The sequence below is a fragment of the Aythya ferina genome (assembly GCF_964211825.1).
Source record: "Aythya ferina genome assembly, chromosome: 4".
Taxonomy (NCBI): Eukaryota; Metazoa; Chordata; class Aves; order Anseriformes; family Anatidae; genus Aythya; species Aythya ferina.
The window spans coordinates 9,904,933-9,920,955 of NC_140300.1; the positions used below are offsets into that span (position 1 = coordinate 9,904,933).

The following is a 16,023-nucleotide window of genomic DNA, read 5'->3' on the forward strand; positions in this document are numbered from 1 at the left end:
GATCTTGAGGTCTCTTCCAACCTAGAAATTCTGTGATTCTGTGAATCAATGCAGGCAGTGTTCCTATAGTAGTTGGGGTTTTTTGGTGGTTCATATCTGTCTGAACCCTGAAATCACTGTTGGGTGATTCAGAGCTCAGAGGTGATTCCCATTACATGGTGATGCTCCTTGGGCGGCTCCTGGAAGCAGCCATGGCAACTGCTTGCTTTGATGTCTTCTTTTGCTTTCTGCCTGCAACATCCCTGGTGTTGATTCTTCCTTTTCCTTTTATTAAGGAACCAGTTTCAGCCAAAAGCTAAGAGTTGTGACTCCCCAGAAAGATGTTCTGCAATTCTTGTAGTTCAGTGCCACCAAACAGCAACCAGGAGCAGACACACTGAAGGGGGACAAATAATTTATTTTTCTACTTTCTTCCTTTTAGATATATGAAAAAGCTTTCCTACAACCTGTCTTGGTCACCACTGAAATGCTTTTGGTCCCAGCAGTAAATGGTTTTTATTCTGGAAAAGGATGGAAGGAGATTTTGAGTGTTAAAGAAGCACCTTCCTTCTTCTCTTGCTGTCCAGGCCTCACTCTTCTCTCTTTCTGCAGAGCTTTTGGGGACTTTGGATGGAATACTAACCAATGGCTCCCCTGTCCCCCCTCCACCCCTCCACAATTTTAGGAGCATAGATGCTAAGAGATGTCTACAGGTCATTGGATAGGAATTACTAGATGGAAGTGTAATGACCTAAGTCAAGAATGAGGGTAGGAAGTGGAAACCTGTGTGCCAGCTTTGCTAGGTGTCTCCAGACAGACCAGACTCTCTCTGCCTCTCATTTCCTATTTGTAAAAAGAGGAAAAATTAGACAGATCTGTTCTGTGAGTCCACTCTAAAGCTTTTTTTTTTTTTTAATTTCAAATCTTCAGGCAACAAACAATGCATAATGGCATAATCTTTTTCTGCTTGTTTGCTCTTTGCTAAATTTTGAAGGAGACAGTTTAAAATTTATGTGGTTCCTGCTGTTTGAAGCCTTACTGACAGTAGGAAAGTTTTGTCTATAATTCTATATCTGCATAATTGTACTAACAGGAGCTATTACTGTGATGACAGACACAGCAGCGTGATAGCACATCCAGTGGAAATTCCCTCCAACATGATAAACCATCATAGAAAAATCGTGCCTCTCAGTCCCAGGGCCTTAATGCCATTGTCGTGTTGGGGTAAAAGAAAAAATCACGCCACTTCCATAGCTGTGCCGGTGAAACTTCTAAGGGCAGAGCAAAACTTAAGCAAGGGCCATGTTATTCCTTCTACTGCTGTGGCTCTGTGGATGTAGGGTGTGAAGAGGTGTGGTCCCTGATTGACAGCAGATGGCTGGCAAGAGCCTCCAGCACAGGCACAGTTATACCAGCCAAACCTGTGGATTTTGGTTGTGGGGCAAGGTGGGGCTGGAACAGCCTCCACTGGCGAAATCTCAGTTTTAGCAATACTCTGCATCCCAATTAGAAGAGCTTCTGTGCAGCTATCGTGGGCAAGCACTTGCCAGACAGATGGCTTTGCTCAGGTGGCTGCAGAAGGGAGATTTTTGGTACACCGACTGTTTTGTCAGTGCTGTGTGTTCTCTCTCCTTTTAGTTTTCCCAGTCTGTTGCTCTGCAGGGCTGTTGTTGTAAGTCACAGCTGGGCAGGTAACCATCTGTTAATGAGTAATTCCTCTGTCTGATACTGGCATTGATCTGTTCCATATTTTGCAATGCAATGTCGTTTCCTGAGTGGGCTTGTTGGGAGCTCCCTGTTATTGCTATACCGTGCTTTTAATTAGCTCGTGAAGGGAAGATGGGAAGTGTCTGGGTGCTAAATGATTTCTGTTACAGGCAACATTGGATCAGCTGCTCTCGAGGTGTCCTTAGCTATTTTATGAGCCCAGGGGAGGGAAGGGAGGATACTGCTGTCTATTAGAGGGACAGGCACTTTGTAACCTCTTTGCTCCTTGCGGTTTAGGCAGGGTATCTCACTCCATGGCGTTCCCATCTACCCACAAAGACATTAATGATTAACGATAAGAGCTCTGCTTACTTAGAAAACTAAAATACCCTAAAGTCAAGTAAATTACAGTGCCTTGCGAAAGTTCCTTGCTGATTCACCCTCCTGCTTCAGCCCAGCCCTGGAAGCTTCCTTCTGCCAGGAAAAACCTTTGTGAGAGGAGAGTGAAGATGAAAGCCTGTGCTGCTTTCACTCTTGTCTTTGCTCTGGCTCTGAGTGGTGACTGTTTGAGGATGGTAAGTGTGATTCCTCTGCTTTGGAGTGGCTGATCTCCTATGTGCTGCCTGGCAGGACGGTGTTGCCCAGGGGCTGAATGAGTGATGCCGCTGGCCAGACGGAAAGGAAGAGTGCTTCGAGTGAAACACGAAAGGGGTTTGTTAGATCAGGGCTCTCAGCAATGCTGACTAACCAGGGGCCTGTAGGATGGCTTGTCCCTATACATTTAAAGCAATTGCTTACATGCATGCTTGCTAGGGGCAAGAGTGAGGGGGAGTAGGGACTACTAAAGTTGTAATACTTTAAAAACGCATCTCAGAAGTGTGTTGGTGCAAGCAGGTACCTGCAATAGCATGGAAAGAGAGTGCTACCCCACCAGGCTTCGCTGCTAGCTGGTAACAACATGATGGCAACTATCTCCTCCTATTGCTGTTTTCATGCCATGCCTGTCAGTGTTTTAAACACGTTTTGTGTCCTTTTTGGGGAATATCTGCAAGGCAGCTGTGGCAATGCATGTCCATGCCAGCTTGACTTTGCCAGTTTGCTCGAACCCTGCTGTGGCCCGGCATCCACCATGGCCTAGCTGATAGCTCTCACCCACACTTGTGTGTGTCACGGTTAGTCTTTTATCACCAGCTAGATTAAAACTAGCTCAGGTTTTCTTAACTGATGCTATAATCCTGACTGTCCAAGTGAAGTGCAGAAGTATTTCTGTAGATGTTGTAGGTTGGAGCAGAGAGGGACATTCACAGTGCCAGGGACAAAGATCAGCCTTGGCTGAAGCCATCAGGGACTTCCCAGTGCAGACAGAATTAGCACAGAGGGTGAGTGCTAAAATTGTTTCTTCCCCAGAACTGTTCAAGCCTACCTATATATCTTAGCAACAGCTTGGCTTTACTGCTTGCTTACTACATTTTCTGCACTGCTCTATGTTCATCATGTGCTGCTTCCTTGACTGCTTTCATTATATTTTTATCTTTCTATGGTTCAGCTGTCAGCAGCTTTGGTAGCAGCAGCATTTTAGGTCTATTACCTTTTTTATTATTTCCTGTGGCTTCAAATCAGCTCAGCCTAGTGATCTTTGCTTGCTGATTGGTGAACCCAGATAAAGCAGAGGTTGGTTTTTAGCTAATGTCCTGGGGGATACAGCTAAATGGAAGAAAAAAATCAAAATTTTGACTTTGTTTTTTTTTTTTTTTATTAAAAAAAAAAAAAGATATTATTTGTAACTGTCAGTTGGCCCCAAAATGCATGTGTTCTGCAGAGAAACAGGGCATGTGTCTCTTGGCAGTAGAAAGATATAATGGAGCAGGGCTTCAGACTTTTTTGTACTGTGCTGGGTTCTGGTTTAACAGAGACCTTTCACTAGCCAGTGTTTACTTACCCTGGTTCATCAGGTTGTGCCCCCAGCTAAAATCAGGTGCAAATAATGAGATCTTTGCAGAAAAACTGAGAGAAACACAGCTTGAGGGCACCTTGGAAAGCATGTTTGTCTCTACAGGATGGTTCCCAGAGTGAATTTCTCTCTCCAATCCACGTTCTCTTTTTCTCTTTGTAGCACTACAAATCTGGGGCAGGAAGAGGCTCAAAACATGAGTTCACTCACCCACAAGGTACAAAGTCAAATCCAATAGGTTTCATGACAGTAAGAACGATCTGCCTGTCTGCATCCATGCTGTGCAAGCTGGTAGTAAGCCTGTCTTTGTTTCAACATGAATAAGGATTATGGAATGGTTATGACAATATTAATGTCTGCGTAGAGGTGAATTTGGGATTAGCTCAGGCATCTAAGATAATTTCCCTTCAGGTGGGGATTAATGCGAAGGTGCTGATGGGATTTTCATTTTTTTGAGCTGGTGTGACTTATGTTTTCTCACAATACGGTCAGGCTGTAGATGTGCAACTCCCTTTATTTTAATCAGAGCTGTGTCTGCCCTGCATTTTAAAGTACATGAACTCTTTGTATGTATGGGTTCAATTTCTGACACAGCCCTTGATCTCTGTGTGAGACGAGGGTTTGAGTACCATGCAATTTGCTGCACTGCCTTTATTTAGATGGCACATTAAAAATCAGATGTCCTGGCTGTGTGCGGGCATTGCAGACTTCCAGTTTTAAAGCTTTTATTGCCCTGCATTTTTGCCATTATGGATTATATGAATTGGACCATTAGTGGTGCCTTTACATCTTAGAACAGTCTTTAACGACCTATGGGATGAAATATGTCTTCTGGATGGATGTGTTTTCACAACTGTCCTTGCTACATATAACAGGAACTATCATACAGCTAAGGTAAATATCTGAACATTTGCTCAATTCGTTCAGATAATTTTCAAATAAATTTGAAAACCACATTTCAAAAAGTGATAGCAAAGGATCTTGTGGAAGCTATTTTGCAGTGGCAATGCAGAAGTGATGGGGTGACTGTAATTCCAATTGGCCAAAAAGGGCTAGGACCACCAGGCTGGGTTATTTTTTTTTCCATAGTGCTAACAACTGGCCTCAGCAGCTCTTTGAGATAATATGACAGGGCTTGAAATGGTTAACAGATATTGCAAGAGTGTGCAGGAACCCCAGCCATAACTGCAGGGTAAGCTCAGGACATGGAGTGATTGCACGTCGTCACCAAGAAATGGAAACATGCTGTGCTGCAGGCTTGGTTGTACGCCCCATTTCTCACCTACAACAGCTGTTGGCTTCCCATTCATGCTCCTGGTTCTCAGAATGGATTGCTTTTAGTTTAATGGTTAAATAAGCTCTGACAGTTTTCCATTGTCTTTTTTTATCTTCAGTCTCTTTCATTCTCAACATTCATCTTGAAGGATTTTTTTCTGTTAGACTCCCACCACCCATCCTTACAAAACTATCGCTGACTTGGCAAATGTAAAACTTGCCCTTTTCAGACACCAGTCCCATTGATTTATCTCCATTTATCCCAAAGGGATACAGAATTATCCGTCACCCCCTAACCTTTCCCTACAACCTTTAAAACCTTCTTTCCCCTGGCTGTTTCTATTTCAGTTTGTACTGCCTGGTGCCTCAATTGTTTTAAACAGATATTACAAAGTGAAAGGTAGCCTGAAAGGATACTACTTCAGAAATCAATTTAATATGCTATTACAATACTCCATAATTAGAAATGATAATTGCGATTAATGAATATAATTGGCATTTGCTGTACCAGAAATTGTAATGTATTTTGAGCTTGAAATGATCTGTGATCTTTACCACATAGCCCATTACTCTCTGTTGACTTAGTCATTATGTAGGATTTTTGGCCTCTTCTTATGCACTAGAAGTTGCAAAGACACAGAATCCAAAGCACAGCTGAAAAACTTGAAGTTATCTATCTTTACAATTTCATATAATAACATACAATACGTGTATATATACCTGTGGGCTGGTGTTCATGTGCATGATGAGGTTTTTATTCTTGTATTGCAGTGTTTACAGAGGATGGAAATTTATGCAAATTTCCTTTCCGGTATGGCGGAAGGCTTTACCACTCTTGTTTATCAAATATATTTTCCCGAAAGAAATGGTAAGTTAATGTTGTTCACAAATGAAGACAATGTTCAAATGAAAGTGTCATGCTTTTGGTATTTTAATCTTATTTTTGTAGTAACTAAAATGGGCTCATTCTTGCGCCCACTGAGGGCAATGCTGTTCCACTGCTGATACTCATGGTCCTTGGACCAATAGTCGTGCACAAAGGGGGGTGAACCCAGTTGTGGGGTCCTTAAAACCACATAAATCTCAACAACTGCAGAAATGTTTTTTTTCCTTGGCCTTCAGATTGGAATTGCAATTCTATCAGTGAGGAGAGCTGGTACAGAATGAGCCACTACCAGACAGCAACCCTCTGCTGAAGGCCAAAGGAGAGAGATGACCACCTGTAAGAAGTGACACTTTGTTAAGAAATTGGTTGATTTGTGTGGGCTGTACTTGTAGTGCAGCAGGGACAAGCTGATTTTTGAGGGAAGTTGACTTTTTTCCCCCGTATCTCTAATTTCTATTCTGATTGGCACCAGACTCCTTTTGCATGGTGCATTACTCCTGAGTAGAGATTTATTCTACTAGTATGTTTAAGACCAGGTCTCCTAGTTTTGAGCAAAGGTTGTTCTTTCACATGTGGAAGTTGTTAGTATTCATTATTCATTTAAGGTTAAGGGCAGTCAGGTGGGAACCCTACTGCAGCAAGCACTGAATAAACAAGACTAACTTGCAGACAAACCTGTCTAATGAGTGTATTAACAGAAACCAAAGGCAACAAAGCAGGGAGAATATGGGCACCAGTAACGTGAGAATATATGCACAGATGACCTATGTGAAAGGCACATACATACACATTTTCAGGATGAAGATGTTTTGTGGAGTGTGTATTGCTGGCCCATGCAGGACAGAACTTGCAGGTTTTATGCTGCACTATTTTTTTTTTTTATTTTTAGGATCTTTATTGTCTTTCTGATGGCACATCTGTTTCAAGTGCAAGGGCTGGTGTAATACAAACAACACAATGTGTTGCAAATGGACACAGAGCTTCAGGTTAGGAGAGCACATCTGATTGTCCTCAGCATCCAAAGATACAATCCAGACAAGAAACACCTCAAGGATTCAAGAACTAAAGGAAGGGAACTGGAATAATTTTCTAGTGTGAAACCTGTCCTTGATGGACTGCAGCCACAATGAGCTTGACCTTTGGACCAATTTAATCTCATGCAATGTTTAAGATGAGTCTTGTTAATACGTGACACTGTGTATTTGTTTTTAGCCAGTTAGGCTACAGAAATGGAAAACCCGTGAATGTATGGGATCCAAGGTTAAAGCATACTTTAGAGCTGACCTTGGACACTTTGCAGTTGTGCTTCCTATTTTTTTAAAAAGACATTTACAAGTGGGTAGATGAGGAGGGCAGCTGGAGCTGTTTGGTTTTGACAGGCCATTTAACCCCATGGTTGACCTTCTGGCCAGTGTTTACTCTTCTTTCATAAGATAAAAGCAATGCAGTGTGTGACTTCAGGCACGCAGATGCCAGGAACAGAGCCCTGAGGAACTGTTGGGAAATGTGCTCTGTGCATGTTTGTGTGTGCTGGCATCAGCCCCGTGTGGGCTGATGGTGAAGAACTGGTCCCAGGGGACAGACAGGTGAGGACAAGGCTTAGCTCCTTCCTGCTGCTGCCTGTCCATGAGCTGCAAGCAAGGATGGAGATGGTGGGAGGCTGGGAGCCACCTGCCTTCTGGGAATGAGACCAGACCAGGAGAAATTGCTCCTTTTTAGATATTTTGCTTAGTCTGCAAGGGTTCTCTGTAATAATTGGCTTTCTGTGCTTGATCAAGACCAAGAGAGTTCTGGAGTATGCACTTAATGAGTACATGTTCTTACTCCTCAGGTCAAACCTTAAGGCTTGACTCAAGGCTAGACTGTGAGCCAAAGCCTGCTTCCACTGGCTTTAGTTTTGTTACGTGCATTCTTATACTTCCTATGAAGCAGGTATAATGCACTAACCCGTGATGTTAGGTTTAATAAAAAGACAGTCCTGCTTCAGAAAGCATTTAAGAGCAGTGTCTATCTTAACACAATGCAGAATATCTCACTTATGAAAGCTGAGATGTTGATTAAAAGGGCTAAAAGTGTTAAGAAGATCAGACGTGACCTTGATGATTTCTAGCATTAAACATTTCAACATAAGTCAGAGTTCTGACTGCAGTAACCTCTCCCTACTTAATTCTGAGTGCAACAAACAACATTGTATCTTTATAAATATTTATCGAAAACACAGGAAAGAAGACAAAATAATTGCAGTATTCAAATAACAAACTTCCTTTAACAGCATCCTGTATTGCATTCCCCTTTAATTATAATCTGTTTTCACAGATAAATTCCTATTTAGCATTCTCTTACCAGGTACTAAAGATGTCATGTAAATTCGCCTTTTGTGTTAGAGGAAAAAAAAAAATGCTGGAACTGGTGATGAAGCTCATTCGCACCTCCAGAAACACAAAACAATGTAGGGATGGACAAAATGGGGGTGCAAGTGCCAGGGACACCTGTGAGAACAAATGTGGCTGGTCTGAACTGATTAGATCCTGTGGCTGCAGGGCTGCTGCTGAACCCTGTCCCTTTTGCTAGTGGTGGGATGAGCTCCCCTGAGATCTCAGGGCTCAAATCCTCAAAAGAGGGCTTTTTGTCCAGCTGGCAGAAGACAAAAGGTAATGAATTTCAAGCTGGAGGGTTTATGGTAGTTGACAAAAGAAGGATATGCAGGGTGAGCCAGGAGACACCAATCATCAGGCTTTGGTTTCTGCTGGTGCTGGCGGTGGTTGCTTTGGTGGTGTTTGGCAAAGTCAGGCTATCTCTCATGGCTGGGACAATGCCTAAGGAGGCCAGAGGGAACCTCCAGGCCTTGAACATAGTGATAGCACCAGACATGACCACGAAGCTCTTTCCTTCCACCTATCTGGCTCCAGCTCGGTGCTTTGTGTGGTCTCCAAAAGGTTTTATTATTAAGGCTCCCAAAATGCTCCCAATGGATAAAACAATGGATAAAATAGCCTTTCTTCCATTTGTTCTACCTATCAGTTAGGCCACATCTGTGGTCCACCATTTTGTCTGTCCATTCCTGGTTCTGTTCCGTGTTGTTTATCACACATAGGTTAAAGTATTGGTTTAATCAACCCCTAGTAATAGTGTGCTACTGATTCTGGTGTAATTCAATATCTGTGTATTTAAGTTTTTACTTTTTTGTTAACAATTTTATGTGACAGGCTGATGTAAAGACACTTGTTATCCCAAAAATTTTGAGAGCGGGCATAAGTAAAACCAGCACAAAGAAAAAATAAGCTGATATTGGCTGGTCTGACAGCTGGAGGCAACATCCTGTGAAAGACCAAAATGTTACCACATTTTTGGAAAGCCTCCCAGTGAATAACAGATATGAAAAAAGGAAAGGAGGGAGAATAGTGAGGTAGCTTTGAGGATGTGTAGAGCTTGTCCCAAACAGTAAGAAACATGGCAGAATATAAAAAGCTTAAATGAATGTGTAGGAAGCCTGGCACTGAGGAGGCAGCCTGGCAGCCCAGGGCATGATCAACGCCTTCGTAGTCATTGTGGGATGATAAGGAATGAGGGGACAGATTGTGAAGAGCATTAGGTGAGAGAACCAGTGGGTTGCAGGAAGCCACTGGAAGAAGCAAAGGCAGGACCTCTTATGACAAAAAAAAAAAAAAAAAAAAAAAAAAACCTTTATGAAGAAAAAAATTGAGCTCTCTATTTGCTTCTAACATGACACCTGCTGGACAGAGTCCAGAGTATTACTTTTTGTATAATTTTTCCCCCTAATGACAGGAATTTGCTCCAATTCTTTATGACAAATACTCAGTTAGTTCTACTTTTAGATGTATACGGAACCTTTTCCATTTGCCTCCCCCATGCTGCTCAGTGTAACACCACTCTGCTAAATCAATAATTATGTCATTCAGAAAACTCTCCTTCCCCATCATTACTGGCACAAATGAAATGTGAAGTCTGAGGCCATTTTGCCAACAGTAACACAAATAACACACTGCTGAGAAGCACTTAACTCACTGCAATCTTCATGTGCTGTCGACCATCCTTTAAAAGAGCATGATGATCCACTTGCCACCAAAAGAGCACAGGGAAATTTCCATCAACTCCCAGCAGAATTGCAGGGACCTTAATGCCTGTGAGAAAGCAGCATCTTTAAGAACATGCTGAGTTATTTTGCATTAGAATACTAAGCACCTTTCTTTTTATGCACCTTATATGATTGAGGTCAACTAACTTAACATGCGTGGCCTATTCAGAATCTCCATAGGAACCAAAGCATTTTAAATACCACATAGCATCTAGTTAAGAAGAAAGGTAGGGCAGTTAAAAAACACAGATGTGCTCTACAATAAAATTTTGACCTAGCTTCTAGGGTCCTGGAGTGGAAAGATAATTTGATAACACGAGTGTTCAAAGTATAATGAAAATGCAAATAATAAAAACAGATTATCTGATGTGTTAAATAAAGAAAACCTCTATTTCTTCCAATGCCCTGTAGCCACACATTTCCCTATGTGGTGACAGATGGTACAGCTAATATTTATTACAGAACCATAGAACCATTTGATGGTTTAGGTTGGAAAAGACTTTCAAGTTCATTAAGTCCAACCATTAATCTGACCTACTGAGCCCTATCACTAAACCATGTCCCTAAACTGTGTCCCTTAGGGCCATGTCCAGCTAGGGAGGATGTTTTGGTGGATGGAATATTGGGACAGGACGTGGACCTCTGGGGTTCAGGCTTGATTCAGTCATGTACTCCCTGCATGACCTTGGGGAAACCTATAAGTAAGTCTACCTCTTCAAGAGGGGAATATGAACTTAGTGCTCGTGAGAGTGCTATGAGTCTTGGAGGCAACAGACAGATAAAGGCAAAAGTGCACAGACTAAATGACCGTCAAAGTCTGCCCGGATGGTGCCTTTGTAGGGTTCTCATAGGCAGTGTGGGGTGCAGGATTCAACGTGCTGCTCTGCAGAAAGGAGAGGGTTTATCTGTGCCTTTGGAAACCACCCATACGTCAGTTATTTCCTCATTTTGTCAGGCAAACTAAAAATTAGAAATACTTTAAAGGAACTGAGTGTAAAATATGTTTGCTGCTGCAAGCCAGGAGAAAGTCCCTCTGCGGACAGTCTTCTGCCTCCGCAGATTATTAAAGGTAACTGGCAGCCATCAGAAATGGGTTGGGTCCTGTTTGGCTTGTTCTGTAATGAATAAAGGAGACATAATTTATTGGCTTTGGTTTTGGTTTTTATTTCTGTCTTTTGTTTTCTAATCTTAGAAATAGAAAGCAGATTTTTTTTTTTTTAATTTTCCTTTTTCTGGAGGATTCATTGGGGATCTTAGGTTCTGCTTCCACATCTCATTCTTAGTCTGTATTTAATTTGAAACAGATGGGGCAGAGCATCTTTAACAACAACAAAAAGGCATATATTTTCCTCTGGTGTTCAGAGAGTTTGAATGAAACAGATGCTGACTAGGAAAAAGGTATGAATTTACATATTGCCAAAGAGCAAAGGCCATGTAGTTTCAATGTAAAAATATATTCTTGGCCTTTCTGGACTGAGAGCAAAAAGACGGTGCCTGGCTATAATGAAGCAATGTTTTGAGGGGCACAGTGGTCTGTAGTAGCCCTAAGCCTGTGAACCCTCATAAGCATCTTCTTCTCTGTAAGATCTTTATTTAAAGCCAAAAATCCCAATATTCTGTGCACAAATTGCTCCAACAACAGCCGGGGTGAAACAGCTTCCCATGCTTGCCCTTCATTCTCTGTGATTGTGAGGGGTCCTCTTGCTTCACCTGGTGCAACATCCATGCTGTTTGAAGCTGCTCTAAGCTGCATCTCTAATTCCTTCCAGGTGTTCAACAACGCATAACTACGACCGCGACAGGAAATGGGGGTACTGCAAGTTGTTCTCCAAAGAGCAGACAGGTAAGGCAAACCATTGCCTAGTCACACCATTTACCTGCTTCCTACTTTGCCATCTACAGCAGGAAGGGAAAGTGCCTTCTGTGCAGCTTTTATTTGGTATACACAGAACAAGCCTTCACACTAGCCATTTCTGGGGTCTCTCTGTGACTCTGCATAACCATAGCTGTGAATTCATAGCCATTGAATATTCATAACCACGAGGCTGTGAATATCACAGAGTCTTTAATTCACTGTTGACTAACCCAAAGCCATGGAGAGAAATTATGGCAGAGCCAATATGGAAATCTGAGCTCCTGCTGAGCACAGAGGTGATCATCTTCTCCTCCCTCATGCTTTGGAGGTGCCTTTTAGTTTTTCCCTAATCTAATCAGCTACATTTTCTGTCTCTTTGATTATTATTTTTTTAGAAGGTACAGAAACATTTCACACTGTGTACAACATACAGCCATCGCTTTACAGCTGTCCTGCCTCAAGATCTCAGAGTAAGGGGTAGGCCTTCAAAACCAGTCTTTCTTGGGCTATGGGCTGCTTCAGAAAATACAAGAGGACAGATATTTCATTGCAAGAGAACCGAGGGAGAATGAAAGGGTTATTTAGCCAAGCAGTGCTACAGCTTCATGTGGATCACCCCACTCAAGTGCTATGATTACCTCATTGTGAAAGTCTGTCTAAAACGAGAAGCCAAGATCTGTGGCAAAATCTCCTTTCTATATAAGTCACTCCTAAGTGACACAGTGGGTGAAAGCACCACGTCCCAAGCATTCCTGTGGGGAGCATGCATCCCTGTCCTCAGCATTACCTTGATGGCTGGCTCTAGCATGGCTGTCTCCCCAGCTTCATGGGCTGGCTGCTTGGGGATCTCATTTGGCAGCATATGACATTCATTTTGAGGCATCTAACTCATTCATTTTGCAAGGAATATACACATCTAGTCCTCAATTTATACAGTGACAGGGTGGCGTTGAAAAATCGTATGTAGCACTGATTAGACTTGATGCCCCTGTGTCTATTTTTGGATCTGTGTCTAAATGTTGATCATGTTCCTCTGTTCTCCTTGATGCTGCTTTCAGATGTGACCTGTCTTGTTTAGTCTGTGGAATCTGGCTGGACAACCTTATATGTTCCCTTCTCACTTTCAAACAAAGGACATTTTCTGCCATCCCCTTGCAGGGATTTCTCCATCCTGTCAGGAGACTCATTGTCAAACATATTACAATCTACCAGAGCACTTGAGAAGCCAATGCTGGCTGAATCATCCTGAGAGTCTCAAATTAAGCAGTGTGCAACATCATCATTTTAAACTTAACAACTTTAAATTATTTTCCAGCCTGGCTTTAAAACAGATCAACAGCAGATCAGAGACAAATGGCCTAACCCAAAACAAGCAGCAGTGCATGTGCCTTTGTAATGCAAGTGTGCCAGACATGAACACAGACTTTATAGACAGTTCATGCTTGCAAGAGTCAGGTCATGAAGGTTCCACTTCCTTATTCATGGGTGTCCTCCCAGAGCGTGAAGTGTTGGAAGCAGTAACTCATGACTATTTTAATCCTCCAGTGAAACCGTGTCACAGTGGTGTCTGGCTGATGGCAGGAGGCTGTTTCAGTGACTGAGGAAGCAGCTCGCCAAGCCCCATGCTTTGCATTTCCATGTTAGTGAGCATCCTGGCAGGCACAACTCAGGTCCAGCCCCACCAGTGGTTCTCCGGCACCTGAGAAATGCCCCTGGGCTCTGCCCTAAAGTGAATTTAAAAGGAGGGTTCCTGCCTCTCTCGTCTTTCCCCATCCTTACTGCTTTTATTTCCCCACTCCATTTCTTCTCAGAACAGATCTTTCAGCCCTTTTCCTTTCCTTTTCTCTTTGAAGTCTTGGGGGTAGAGTTTCTGTTGTGCTGTTTCTTCACTGCTGTGAATGAGTCCCAGACCACCCTGGCATCACTTGCTGCTCCTCCTATACAGAAAAACACAGGGCTTATAGGACCTGTGTCCTTTTGGGACCCAAGATAGTCCATTTGGCCAGGAAAGGGAATTCCCCAGTGGAGGATGGATTTACTGGGGAGCCCTCCATCTTCCCCCTCTCCCCACTGCTCCTCCAGGGGTTCCTCGTGCCACCTCTGTCCCGCTCCCTGCCCATCACTGTGGTCCTGGCAGCCCCATGAGCAGCTGTCTCCAACTCTTCAGCTAATTTTCAGCTGTTACTCTCTGTAGGGTGGTTTGCTAAAAGAAAGGCTTGCCAGCCCATCTCTTGATGAGGGCTGTCAGTGTACTACAACCCCAGTAAGGCCTTTCCCTGGTTACTGGTTCTTCTCCAGAAAGCAAGAGTTGTATGTGTGAGAGTGAAAAGGAAAAGAAAGAGAGGGATGGAATCATTGCAGGCTGTTACAAAGAAAATACTTTATTTCTAGAAGCGTTAAGGATTTTGTAAAATTAAATATAAAAGTATTGAGATGTTTGTTTATTTATAAGCATAGTTCTATTTTATTTACTTATGTATGTATGTATTTATTTATTTATTTTTTTAAGCAGCAGGCACTGTATTTGGACTTGGAAAAGGTTTAACAGATCACCAGCCATAGGTTAAAGAGTAAAAGTTTATGTTGAGTTCTAAAGGGAGGAGTGGCAAAATGGCTGAAGGGTATTTCAAGCAAAGGGAGGAGAGTTCACTTGGTGGGGAAAATAACTGGGAAGAGGGCAGGAGTCAAACTGAATAATGCTGATCTTCTAAACATGGAAAGTATACCATTTTATTGTGAAAAGAATCCCATTAATCTAACCTAATCGCACTTTTGGGGGAGTCTCAGCTGCTTTATAGGCACCTGAAAAGCAGTTAAAAGTGAAATTCTGGGGGGAGAAAACATCCTTGGCTGACTAGTGAGAAGTGTGCAAACTGGGATGGGAAGGATCAAAGACTGAAGCATGGACTCTCTCCAGGCCCTGTGTACGTGGGGAGTCTGCTTGAACCCATTGAAGCTGCTTGCAAGTTAGTGTTAAGCAAGCATTTGAGGCATCGATCCAGAAAAATACTTCTGCCAACTTCCAGAGAAAGTTTTACCAACAAGCCTTTAGCTGCAGGGTGAAGTTAAGCTTGGGTATAAAGGCTCTGCTGGAGGGAGATGTTAGCACTGTGCAGTACAGAGCCAGAGCTCACAGAAACAATACCTGGAGCGCTTGTTCAAAACCCCCTGAAATTAGCAGGAGCTTTATCGCTGCCTTTGGGAGATATTTGTTCAGGTTTCTAGAGGATCTGCCTTTCCTGCCCCGGAAATCCTTTGGAGAACATGTGTAGTATCCGCCCGAGGTGAGCACCTTCATGGACATGGGCCAGGCTGTGCCTGCATGGCTCAGATTTATACAAATATATAGGCATACATGCACAATGCCCTTATGTATGGGACCTCCAGATCTTGGGCAGCCTGTTAATATTACTGCTCAGGCTGCTGAACGTCTGGAAATCTTGGACGAGTGGCCAAAACCCTGATTTGGAAAAAAATGTCAGACAGCCAGACACCAAGTTCTTTTTTTAAGAGATGTTTGGACTGATATGGAAAGAAGAACTAGAGAATTAGTGCTGTGTGGGCTGCGCAGGCAGGAGGAAGAGGCACCACTGCAGGGGGGGCTGTGAGGAAGAGCAGCCCCTGGGAAAGGTGGGTGGCAGAAACAGAAAGTTTTTGTGGGCAGATACGGTTAGACAAGGCAAGACAAGGCTCCTGCTCATTCAGCAGAGCTTCAGAGAGGTGAAGCTGAAGTCAAAGTGACTGCTAGCAAACACAGAATGTTTTTCCCATGAGAGTGGGGAGGTAATGCTGGGTGGCTTTAGACATTGGCTGAACAAGCAGGGACTTGGTACTCCCTGGTTAATGGTGGGCAGGATTCCTTACAGAGAGGTGTGAATTGTCCGTGTGCTTAGAAGCATCTCTCAGAGGTAGAAGTTGGTCCTGGGCTCCAGGACAAGAGGGGAGGGATGCAGAATACCCTGGGGAAGTCTGGCAGTGCGTAGGTGTGATATAGTGAGGGACTTGGACTAGGAAGGAAAGGAAGGGATGTTAATGCTCTTTGCAAGTTTAATGAGGGTACTGAGCACTGCTGCACCAGAGGATGGCCTGGAGACCAACTCATGGTTTGGACTTGATGGGTATAGGGAATACAGAATTTGCCTTTGAAGAAACATTACGTCACTACAAATTTCATAACTATCAAGCAGCATGAACAGGAGAATCATCACTGCCTTTACTTGCTTTCCCTTGATGTTATCCTGGAGTGAAACTACCAGTGAATACACCCAAGGCTG

The 16,023-nt window shown here is 43.1% G+C and overlaps 1 protein-coding gene across 2 annotated transcripts in view; it reads left to right on the top strand.

Annotated features, from left to right (window-relative positions):
* Window positions 1-1,864: 1,864 nt before the first annotated feature.
* The window catches only part of HGFAC (HGF activator), a 42,936-nt gene continuing 28,777 nt past the window's right edge, over window positions 1,865-16,023 (top strand). The window contains exons 1-4 of one of the 2 annotated variants that reach the window (XM_084517512.1): window positions 1,865-2,261; window positions 3,800-3,854; window positions 5,684-5,780; window positions 11,664-11,737. In XM_084517512.1, coding sequence (XP_084373638.1) covers window positions 2,196-2,261; window positions 3,800-3,854; window positions 5,684-5,780; window positions 11,664-11,737 — 292 coding nt within the window. In that variant the 5' untranslated portion in view covers window positions 1,865-2,195. Of the gene's footprint in view, window positions 2,262-3,799; window positions 3,855-5,683; window positions 5,781-7,263; window positions 7,385-11,663; window positions 11,738-16,023 lie in introns of those variants that run through there. The other variant, XM_084517513.1, reaches the window with a different exon arrangement.